Source organism: Lactuca sativa, chromosome 1 (genome assembly GCF_002870075.4).
Source record: "Lactuca sativa cultivar Salinas chromosome 1, Lsat_Salinas_v11, whole genome shotgun sequence".
Taxonomy (NCBI): domain Eukaryota; kingdom Viridiplantae; phylum Streptophyta; class Magnoliopsida; order Asterales; family Asteraceae; genus Lactuca; species Lactuca sativa.
The window spans coordinates 44,681,850-44,695,352 of NC_056623.2; the positions used below are offsets into that span (position 1 = coordinate 44,681,850).

General features: G+C 31.1%; 1 protein-coding gene across 1 annotated transcript; it reads left to right on the forward strand.

The window, feature by feature from the left end:
* Positions 1-590: 590 nt before the first annotated feature.
* Positions 591-2,338, forward strand: LOC128127129 (protein FAR1-RELATED SEQUENCE 4-like). Its single transcript, XM_052765502.1, has 3 exons — positions 591-747; positions 1,155-1,938; positions 2,098-2,338. The coding sequence occupies exons 1-3, from the start codon at positions 591-593 to the stop codon at positions 2,336-2,338; spliced, it is 1,182 nt and encodes a 393-aa protein (XP_052621462.1).
* Positions 2,339-13,503: the final 11,165 nt, after the last annotated feature.

Sequence of the window (13,503 nt, forward strand, 5' to 3'; positions counted from 1 at the left end):
ATATATATATATATATATATATATATATATATATATATATATATATATATATATATATATATATATAGGCTTAGGTATCCAAACCCACCAAACTATGTCGTTATATATATATATATATATATATATATATATATATATATATATATATATATATATATATATATATATATATATATATATATATATATATATATATATATATATATATATATATATATATATATATATATATATATATATATATATATATATATATAGGAGTAGGATCAAATGAGAACGCCTAAAAGGTTAAGAACGCGAGAACAATTATCAGCCAATCATTTTATTAGGGTATTTAAGTAAATTTGTATTTAATCTATTTTTTAATTAATATAATACAATTAATAATCAATATATTATCCATTAATATTTTCCTATAATTAAGGGATATTCCATAGTTATCGTTCAATGAGATATTGAATTGAAGATACGATTTCCAGGGATGATTTCGAGTATAGCAATCGGAATTTCATTCGAATTTTGTATATTGTTAATCATTTACGTTTGAAGATAACAACGCAGTATAACATTCGTGATTCAAATCAATATCGATGTCGGACTGTTTTGATTATAGTAGCGATGATACAGAAGATGATGATCAATATGGCGAAGAAGACGTCAACTGTAATGAATATGACGACGACGATTTCTATAAGTCTGATGATCAATTCGACGGAAGAAATCAAATTTCGGATTATGCTAGTGAATGTAAATAATGAAATCGTAATCAATATCTTGTAATTACAGTTCGTGTTTTTCAATAGTTATTGAATTGTTGTATATGTTGAATAAGACCGGAGTACATATTTGTATATGATTAGTCATATACGTTGCATGTATTAATTACGTAATGATGGTTTATATCACATATCGTTGTACTGGAGTCCCTCGTTGGTGATTTTTTCTTAAGTTTAATACAATGTTGATTAAGTTTGATAATCATTGGTGATTATGCGTTAATACGACTCAAATATGTAAACAATTCAACTCTGGTTACTGTTTCACAGACGTTTATTATGATTATAAAGTTCTTTACTTTATGTATACGTACTTCATAGAATTTTATATCAGGTTTTGCATGTCGCATTATTGTTTTTTGTTGTCTTAAAAAACAGGTACAAATCGAACTGATTCTGAAGAGGAATCATTCAATAGTAATGTTGTTGACTCTCCTGGTGGGAAAACCAAGTTGTGGAAACCTATTGTTCCTAAAGATTTTATGCCAGATGTAAATGCTATATATCAATCATTAGAGGAGGCGGTTGAAATGTATAAATTATATGCAGATAAAGCAGGTTTTGGTGTCAGATTAAATACAGTAACGAGGTTTGGTGACAAAACCATTAAAAAAAGGTATGTAGTGTGCAACAAAATGGGTAAAATACCTAACAGATCAACTGACACTTTGGAACCTGAGGGGAGTGGAAGGAATAAACGAAACTTAAACTTCAAAATTACGGACTACAAGGCATTGATAAAGTTTGAAAGGTTACATATGCAAACTAATGCGTGTAAAATATATGAGTTTGAAGAGAATCACAACCAACCCCTAGAGACGAAAGAAGAAAGACGGTATTCCAAACGTGCACGACGACTTAGTTATAAAGACAAGGAGTTTATAGTGCGTTCTTCAACATCTAACATCGGTGCAACAAAGGCACACAAGTTACAAGCTAGTTTGCAAGGAGGTTATGAAAACGTTGGCCCTGAAGCAATTGATTATAAAAATTTCAGAAGGAAGGTGGGAAACATTATAGGTGACAAGGATGCACAGCTGGTTGTTGACAAAATGAACATGAGGAAAGATGAGTTTCATAATTACACATTTGAGTATAAATGTGTTGATAGTGTGTTAAACGCAATGTTTTGGGCGGATGAAACCGATAAGTTATATTACAAGTAGTTTGGAGATGTGATATCATTTGATGCTACATTCCGAACAAATAAGTATACGCTCTTATACTCATTACACATTTTTTTTATTTAATTATGAATATTGATGTTTTTTTGACTTCGTAATCAATATTGAATCTGTTTTTAATTACCTTTTTGATACAGGTATGGAATGATTTTTGTGCCGTTTACAGCCATTGATAACCACAAACGTTCAATAAACATTGGGGCAGGTTTGTTAAGCAACGAGTCAATAGAATCTTATCGTTGGTTGCTCGAAGCTTTTTTGAAAGCACATGTAAAACACCCTCAATTAGTGTTAACAGACCAAGATCCAACAATTTACAGGCCGTTGAAGCAATATTTCCTAATTCTAATCATCGTTTATGTATGTGGCACATTATGAAAAAACTACAAGCCAAGGTGTGTATATTTTGGCCTATGTTAACACGAAACATGTTTTATTCAACAATGATTTACACATTTTTACATATTTTTAACAACGATTAGCATACATATTGTTTATTCATAGTTAAGAGAAAATTGCAACTTTATTTATTATGGTTATAATAACCATTTATTTAGACATTTTACATCCTTTATATTCAACTCAACCAACCATTGGGGCTTGGATCACAACACCACCATGTTTATCAACAAATACCCAAACCCTGTTGCAACAAAAGTCTGTTGTATGGATCTCATTTAGTAACAACGGGACAGCTCTAACCTTGGTATTCGATTTCTCAATTGCCAAACAAGCTTCCTTTTCAGCCACCCCTAACAACTCTGGCCACTCTTGCCTCATACACACTTCGTTTGGTTGACAACATGTTTCCAATGATTCACAAGGAGGAAATGGGGCCATGCTTTTTAGCTTATAAGTCTTTGAACAACTCCTTGACAAATAGATAAGTACCTCATAACGTCTATTTATAGTTAAAATTATATGAAGTTCATTTATTGAACATATTTAATTAGAAAAGTAAATAATATATGTTATAGTTGGTATTTGTTAACAAACTTTGAGGACCACAAATTTATTATAATTTAATAAATAATCTTACTCCATTCAATGGCCTCTTAAATATCATTTATTGGAGATTTGGTGTGAATTAAACGTCTTTGAGATTAACTCTCTCGGTCAGCTTTTATCTATATCACATGCTTATTTACAATCCCCGTTACAAAAGAAAATCACTCATGCCATAATTATGACCGCTTTATGGTTCATCTGGAAGGCAAGAAATGGAATAATCTTCAAATCGAGGATACCAGCTGAAATAAAAGCAAATGCTTTTCTTTGGATAAAAAAATAGAGGTCGAGGATTCTCTGTAATTTGGGAAAAATGATGTTTTTTCCCATTCATGATTCACTAATTGGTTGGGTGGGTGGGGGCTGGGAAGCTTGGTATCATTTCGCGTTATGTTTACTGCAGCAAGTGTGAGTTTGGTGTGTGTATCAGTTCATTAAGTAGATATAATATAGGCTTTTGCTGCAGTTTAAACATTTCTTAGGGGTGTGTTCTTTCGTGTTCATTGGGTTTGGGTGGGAGGGGTTTACACTTGGTGTTGTCGTGTGTTTTTTGATTTTATGGATATCGTTTTGGTGGTCAATTGAATCTCTTTGCATTGGGTTGCTGTCACAACTTGGCAGAATTCATATTTACAAACAATATAAATTGTTGGTCGATTATTCCCATGGATGGAATCATGGAAGATATTGGTGTTGATCGTTGTGTGTTTCCGATTTGTTGGATCTCTAATATTTATGTCAGAGATCGCATAGTGAAGACCTAATGTTTGATGTCGGATCTTTCTTCGTTTTTCTCTGTGCATAATGCTTTTGCTGCAGTATTGAGGTGCAATGTAATTACCCTTCTTGACTAACCCATGTTGGTGATGAGTCTTTGAAGTATTGGACTTTCAGATTCTACTGGTCTTCCCTCTCCTTTCGTTTAAATTTGCTCTTCTGTTATGTTAAACACCATCTTCGTCAATTCTGCTATTTTATTTTGTTCGTTTTTTTCTGTTTATTTTGTTTTTGTTTTCCTGTACTCTTTGGTGGTCCAGCTACCCGCTGGTTGTTCTCAAATAAATTTCGTTGTTCAAAAAAAACATCATTTGTCACACACCCTCACACACACACATGCACACACACACACTCACAGATGTATATATATATATATATATATATATATATATATATATATATATAGGCTTAGGTATCCAAACTCACCAAACTATGTCGTTTTATATATATATATATATATATATATATATATATATATATATATATATATATATATATATACTTTGTAGTTGTCCAATGTACTTATAATTTTACTTCTAACTAGATTTATTTTCAAGATTTTTATAAATTTAACATTTATCTTCCTCTTACATAATTTTCTATTTTAAGCATAGTATATATATATATATATATATATATATATATATATATATATATATATATATATATATGTATATATATATATATATATATATATATATATATATATATATATATATATATATATAGCCTGTAGGTGTTCGACAAAAACATGTGATGTAAGAGGAAAATAAAGTGAACTTTTAAAAATCTTAAAAGTAAATCAAGTTTGGAGTTGAAGTTTAAGAACATTATAATGAATATATCAAACAAAACTTTGTATTATGGTGGGTTTGGATACCTAAACTTATATATATATATATATATATATATATATATATATATATATATATATATATATATATATATATATATATATATATATGTATATATAGGGAATAATGAATATGTGGCTGTTATGTTCCTAAGCTTAGGTATATAACGTTTTAAACGACGTAGTTTTAAACAAAACAAATCCGGTTTCATTTTCTCTTAGTTTTGCTTTAATAGAATACCATTAAATTAAGTTCAATTATGGAATGAAAAAGATCAATTATATGTATATTTTTATTGCAAATAATTATTGAAGTTTATAAAGAAAATAAAAGACTAATATTTTTTAAGGAATATAACTCAATCGTTTTGTCTTTCACTTGAATAACTATATCCAATGATTTTGTTAAAAGCTTGATTGAGTTTTGACATTTTCTTCTTTTATCTTTTATTCTATTAGTTTCTTTTTAGAATTTAGTAAAGTTGATTAAATGGTCACGACTTTTAATGCTTTAAGTTCTTAAACATAATGAAAAAAATGAACATAAATTAGATCGATTTAGTAAGTCACGTGACCAAGGAATAATAGTAAAAGAGATATCATGATTAGTTTAGATATAAATGGATCAAAACTACATTGTTTGGAGGGTTCTATATATAAGATTAGGTACATGACTACCACATATTTCCTAAGCTTATATATATATATATATATATATATATATATATATATATATATATATATATATATATATATATATATGTTGTTTGTCCGTACAAAGCAGCTACGACGAATAGTTTTTAAACGGTGATTAATTAATTTCGGTGAATGGTGTTCTTACGTTTATAAGATCAGACCGTAGAACTCATTAATTATGAGGATAAAATTGGCTAAAAAAATCTTCTAAAGTCCGTAAATCCTTTTTCTTTATGTTGCAAAAATATATAAGTTCAAAACATGAAAAGTATGCACAATATTCAATTTTCCGTTCAAAACCTATAAAAACTTCTAGATATTAGTCACAACCAAAAAAGTAAACAGTAAACCAGTAAAAATTAAAATCCTAATATTGTAAAATAAATTTTTTTTATATACGTTTTTGTAATTTTTTTATAATTTCTTTGATTTTTTAAAACAAAAAATCAAAAAAAGAATCAAGGGAGGTGGGATCGGATCGGATCCCGATTCTACGATCCTACAATTTTACTTGCGATCCTACCGGAGATACGATCCGTATACGTTCCAACTTATATTTCATATCTAGGATCGTACAATCAAGATCGCGATTTTAACAAGCTTGTTGAACACGAATGAAATATAGTTAAAAGGATTATTCCAATATCATAAAGCGTATAGAATTTTTATGATAAATAAAATAAAATTAAAAATCTTCGAGAGTAATTAACAAAGTAAGGCAACACCTAAGAATTAAGCATTAAAATGTTGTACACTTTCAACGCCTTTTGATATCTTAAGCTAAAAATCAATAAAAATGACAGCACCATGATAATACATGCATTACTTTTCTGATTCCTTTTTAAACTCCCCTATATTTTTCCTAACGTCCAAGATATTCAAGTAACAACACAATTTGATGCGCAGCTGCATTCCCTGACTAGTTTCTCACATTCTCATCCATTCATCCATTGTATTCCATCCAAGCTCCATATAATAAACAACCACTCCAGCTGCTGTAATCCTCCATCAAATAAAAAGTATAATATGGGTTATTGTTTTGACTTAATGCATGAACTTTCTGTTAGAGGATTAGGATCCAAATTCCTTTTAATTAGCTTCTTTACCATCCTCTTGTTCAAATGAAGGGTTCATCTGGTGAACTTTGATCAAACACATGGTTAAACTACATCGTCTACAAACCTGTTAGCCAGTCAACAACACACAAAAAGAGAAAGCCGAATTCTTATATTTTCGCCATTTATATTACTAACTAAACCTGTCACCTCACCATCATATGAAGCTTCATTTTTTTGCATGAAAACATAAAAAATTCAAGGAATATAAACAAAATCAATACATGTAATTGACCTGGCATAATTTTGGGTTTTGTTACATAATAAAGCCTTACCTACAAGAGTACAAGTAAGGCATGTGATATTGTATGATAACATCTTTCAGCCTTGAGTGAATGATACGAACCTGTTAGCCACGTTTTATTTAGCCATGTTTTCTTTTAATTAGTCAATTAGTCAAATAGTAAGTGCTTATATTTAGGAGGCCATGAATCCATTATGCAATGCACGTTTCCATTTCTTAGTTAGTGTAGGTAGTATATTTATATTCCATGTAATTTACTTTTGAGGCATGAATGAATATTAAGAAAATTGCTCCAAACGATTCTCTGTCTTCTTCTTATTTCTTGGAGATTAACCTACTCTAACAGGTTTAATATCAGTGAAGCACAATGATTTTTAAAATCATGAGGCGATATTCTTATTTTGATAGTACAAGGCAACTCAGCAGCAACAATAACACTAAATGATGCACTAATTCAAAACTGTATTCGGCCAATGACAGGAAAATAATTAGACCTCCAATTCCATCATTATTCAGCACAACATTTTGCCTATATTGTGATGCAAAAAAAGTGTAAGCAGCAACATTTTTGTCTCTCTCTCTCTCTCTCTCTCTATATATATATATATATATATATATATATATATATATATATAGAGAGAGAGAGAGAGAGAGAGAGTTATGTTCCAATGAGAACATTTTTCCTGTGAGAATATTTGAGAACATTTTTTTAGGCTATGAGTTCAAAAAAGTTAGACTATTAAACACGAGCCACTTTCTTTTTTCTTTCTACTCGTCGACATAACGTCCAATTTTTGCCTCTACCCTCTTTGATCTTCAACAATCAATCTACCTTACCCCAATCTACAACGACATTTCCGCCTTCGCTAGTTTCACCGAAGACCCCTATCTCCAGGTTGTATTCTTCATGAAATCAAATACCTGTATCGATTATCATAGATCTAGATGTTAAGTTTTCTTATGCTATGGATGAATGACGCTGGATTCTGTTATGATTTTAATGCTGGATTTTGATTTGATTTTGATGTTGGATTTTGATTTGATTTCACCATCACCATCAACGAAGATCATCTTTAACTATCTCTTCTGCAATTCTATTTTTACTGTGAAGTTAATGTCTACAAAAAAGTTCTATGAGAGCTTCCAGGTAGTATTTTTTTTCAAGTCTTTACATCTGCGTTTTTTCAACCTAAATTGACTCGATTTATCATGAAATTCATGAAATTAAAGATTATAATGAACGACTAATTGAGTGTCTAATACTTGATTTCACATAAGATGTTTTATTTGAAAAATTCCGGTATATTTTCCTGTTGTTGATGGATTATGAACTTGCTTGTTCATTTGCTTGCTTTTGTGAGGAATTATGTGTACAGTTAGATTGTTTTTATTGAAAACAGTAAGTTCTATTGTTTTTATTGAAAATAGTAAGTTCTAGGGGATGGATTGGATTCTATTAGAGAGTTGATTATCATTGTAAGATTTCATGCACACAAAGTGTTTGTCATATTGTCTGAAAGAACCTAATGAGTGTAAAAGTAGCCTTTTATGTGAAAATCCTTAACTTTGAACCCTTATCAAGCTAAGCATTAAGGCCCTTATGTTAAATTAAATTTCACATCTCAATAGACTAATAAGTAACCAACAATCATGTTAAAAGTGATAAACTTAAGGCTTAACCATTAAGTACTTAATAGAACACCAAAAGTGACTTAAAAGCTATTATGATCAATTTTCCCAAATTTGTCCTCCAATTTCTAAAATTCGTGCAAGTCAATAGGAACACCTAAAAATCATGAGACTTATTTTTCTGGAAATATTATTGTGTCTGGTTTCTTCAAACTTTGAATCACATTTCAAAATTCCAAATCCTTGAGGGGTAAAATTGGCAATCTTCTCAGTTTGGTCCATGTTGTCACAGATTTCATGCATTGTCTTCAAAAAAATCATAATAAATTCATCAAAACTCCAAATGCTAAAATTCAAAAGCCTATAGTTAGATAGGGATGTAAAGGTTCCTAAATATAAAGGGTTTGATGTAATTCTTAGTAGATTGATACAGTTTATTCCAATAGTCTTGAGTGGTCCAGAATGTGACAGCTTAAAGTTACTAACTTGTAAATTTAATATAAAATCAACCAAAAATCATTAGAACAAGATCTTTATATTTCTGAAAAGATAAAATAGGGAAATTTACCATTATTATTTTATCGAAATTTAAGAATGGGTTGAAAGGTAAGAAAACAGATCCCAAAAGAGCGCTACAATCAAAGAGAAAATAAGAAAATATATACATAAGTTTTATAAGAGTAATACAACAAAGCACAAGCTAAATAATGGTATGATTGCTGTGTAGGTTCTCAGAAAGGAAAGGATCCATCTTGCTCATGCTAGCTGATTTTCAAGTTCAAGGAGGCGAGTTACACTAACTCTCCTATTATGTAGGCATTACTTGTTTTATGATATTGTTTATGTTTACCCTAATCCGGTAGAGTGAACAAGGAAAGGCAAAATGTACTTTGTTTTTTAGTGTGAAATGCAGACAAGATTCATTTCCACGTTCTTGATTCGTTAATTGTTCTCGTGTATGAAATCACATGTGATTATATGATCTAATCACATATGACTTATATGCACAAGATTCATTTTTGTGTTTTTGATTCAATAATTATTCTTTGTCCATATTAATCATATGTGATTAAATATATAAAATGACATGTGATTAAATACATGAAAACAACTATTGAATTGAGAATGCGAATTTGAATCTTATTCACATAAATCATATGTGATCAGATACGTATAATCACATGTGATTAAATACACGACAACAACGATTGAATCGAGAACACAAAAATGAATATTGTCCACATAAATCATATGCGATTAGATACATATAATAACATGTGATTATGTGTATCTAATCACATATGATTTTTGTGGCTAAGATTCATTTTGCATTCTTGATTCAATAATTTTCCTTTTTTCCACTTTAATCATATGTGATTAATTACATTTAATCAGAAGTGATTATATGATTCTAATCACATATGATTTTATTTGGAAAAAATGAATCTTGTCTATATAAATCATATGTGACTAGATACATACAATCACATTTGATTATATACATGATAAAAAAATATTGAACCAAGAACACAAAAACAAACCATTATCCAAATAATCATATGCGATTAAATACATCTAATCACATGTGATTATATGAATCTAATCACATATGATTTATATGGACACAATTCATTTTCACTTTGTCGATTGAATAGTTGTTCTCATATATTTTATCACATGTGATTAAGTACATGAGCACAATTATTGAACCGAGAAGGAAAAAATGAATCTTGTCCACCTCAAATCATATGTGATTATATACATATAATCACATGTGATTAAATACACAAAAGCAATTATTCATTTGAAACCACAAAAATAAATATTGTCTACATAAATAATATTTGATTAAATACATATAATCATACGTGATTATATGTATCTAATCACATATGATGTATATGGACAAAAAATAATGATGTATATATAAATCATATGTGATTAGATACATTTATCATGTAAGATTATATACATGAAAACAACTATTGAATCGAGAACACAAAGTAAATATTGTCCACATATATCATATGTGATTAAATGCATATAATCACATGTGATTACATATACCTAATCACATAGAATTTATGTGGAAAATATTTATTTTGGCGTTCTCAATTTAGTTGTTGTTCTTGTGTATTTAATTACATGAGATCATATGTATCTAATCATATATGATTTATATGGAGAATATTCGCTTTCACATTCTCGTTCAATAGTTGTTCTTGTACATTTAGTCACATATAATTTCTCTACACAAGATTCATTTTCACATTTTCGATTCAACAGTTTTTGTTTTTCCACATTAATCATATGTGATTAGATACATACAATCACATATGATTAAATACATGAGAAAAAAATATTAAATAAAAAATATGAAAACGAATACTATCAATATAAATCATATGTGATTTGATACATATAATCACATGTGATTAAGTACATGAGTATTGAATTGAGAAAGAAATAATGAAATTTGTCTAAATAAATAATATGTGATTGGGTACCTATAATCACATGTGATTATATGTAGTCAATCACATACGATTTATGTGGACAATATTCATTTTCACATTCTCAATTCAATAATGGTTTTTTGTCCATTTTATTCTTATTTGATTAAATACATTTAATCACTTGTGATTAAATATACGAGAACAACTACTGAATCAAGAACGTGAAAACAAATCGTGTCCATATAAATCATATGTGATTAAATAAATATAATCACATGTGACTGAATACACATGTGATTATATGTATCTAATCACGTATGGTTTATGTAGACATGATTTATTTTTGTGTTCTTAATTCAATAGTTGTTCTTTTACCACATTAATCATATGTGATTAAATTGATATAATCAAATATGATTATATCAATTGATATATGATTTATATGGACATTATTCATTTTTGTGTTCTCGACTCTATAGTTGTTCTCGTATATTTAATAATATGTTAATATATGTATCTAGTCACATATGATTTATATAGATAAGTTCGATTCAAATTTTTCCATATAAATCACATATGGTTAGATGCTTATAATCACATGTGATTAAATACGTGAAAAAATTATTGAATCTAAAACTCGAAAGTGAATTTTGTCCATATAATCCTATGAAATTAGATACATTTAATCATATGTGATTATATACATGAGAACAATTATTGAATCAAGAACGCGAAAATATATTTTTTTCTACATAAATCATATGTGATTAAATACATGAGACTAAATATTGAGTCGAAACATGAAAATGAATATTGTCCATAGAAATCATATATGCTTAAATACATTAATCACATGTGATTAAATACACGACACCAAATATTGAATGGAAAACGAGAAATGAATATTGTCCACATAAATCATATATGATTAAATACATATAATCACATGTGATTATACGTATCTAATCACAAAAGATTTATGTGGACAAACATCATTCTCGCTTTCTCGGTTCAATAGTTTTTTGTGTATAATCACATGTGATTATATGTATTTAATCACATGTGATTATATGTATTTAATCACATAAGATTTATATAAACAAAAATGAATCTTGTCCACATTAATCATGTATGATTAAATACATGAGAAATTATTGAATCGACGCAAAAATAAATATTGTCCACATAAATCACATGTGATTAAAACATAAAATTTTTTGTTGAAGAGACAATGTGAAAATTAATCTTGTTAATATAAATCATATGTGATTAGATACATCATACATATAATCACATGTGATTAAATATAAGAGAACAACTAACGAATCAACAACGCGAAAATGCATGTTGTTCACATAAATCATATGTGATTAAAACATATAATCAGATGTGATTATATATGTCTAATCACATGTGCTTTATGTGGATAATATACATTTTTTTTATTCTCGTGTATTTAATCATATGTGATAAAAGGTATCTAATCACATATGAATTATTTAGACAAAAACAAATCGTATCCATGTAAATCATATGCATACATATAATCACATGTGGTGGTGGTGGTGGGTGGGGGTGTTAGTGTTGGTTTCGATTGGTGTTGATGGGTGGTGGTGGTTTTGGAGAGTGATGGGTGGGGGTGGTTGTGGCGGGTGGTGATAATGGGTGGTATAAGTGGATGGTTGGTGGTGGTGGTGATGGGTAGTGGAAGTGGGTGGTGATGGTAGGTGGTGGTGACGGGTGGTAGTGATTGGTGGATAATCGTGGTTGGTGGTGACGAGTGGTGGTTTTTGTAGGTCGGGGTGGGGCTTGTGGTGGCGAGTGGTGATGATGGGTTGTTGAGGTGGTGTGGTTGTGGGTGGTGGTGCTGATAGTGATGGGTGGTGGTTTTGGTGGGTGGGTGTGGGTGGTGGTGATGATGGTGGGTGGTTGTGGTGGTGGTGAGTGATGGGTGGTATTGGGTGGTGGGTGGTGGGTAGTGATGGGTGGTGGGTAGTGATAGGTGGTAGGTGGTGGTGGGTAGTGATGGGTGGTGATGGTGGGTGGTAGTGGAGGATGGTTGTGATGGGTGATAAGTAGTGGTGGTAGGCGGTGTTGGTTGGGTGATGATGATGGGTAGTGAAGGTGGATAGTGGTGGTGGGTGGTGGTGGGTAGTGATGGGTGTTGGGTGGTAGTGGGTAGTGATGGGTGGCAGGTGGTGGTGGTTGGGTGGTGATGGTGGGTGGTGATGGTGGTGGTTAGTGGTGATTGGTGGTTGTGGTGGGTGGGTGGTGTAAGTGGGTGGTAGTGGTGGGTGAGGGTGGTTGTGGCGGTGGTGGTGGTGATGTTAATGGGTAGTGGAGGTGGGTGGTGATGGATGGTAGTAACTGGTGGATAATGGTGGTTGGTGGTGACAAGTAGTGGTTTTTGTAGGCGGGGGCAGGGCTTATGGCGGCTGGTGGTGATAATGGGTGGTGGAGGTGGCGTGGTTGTGGTGGTTTTTATGGGTGGTGATGGAGGTGGGTGGGGGTGGCGGGTGGCGATGGTTGGGTGGTGATGATGTTGGGTGGTTGTGGTGGTGGTGGGTGATGGGTGGTGGTTGTGGTGGGTGGGTGGTGGTGATGGCGGGTGGTGGATAGTGATAGGTGGTGGGTGTTGGTTGGTGGTGGTGGGTAGTGATGGGTGGTGATGGTGGGTGGTGGTGGAGGGTGGTTGTGATGGGTGGCAAGTAGTGGTGGTAGGTGGTGTTGGTTAGGTGATGATGATGGGTGGTGGAGGTGGGTGG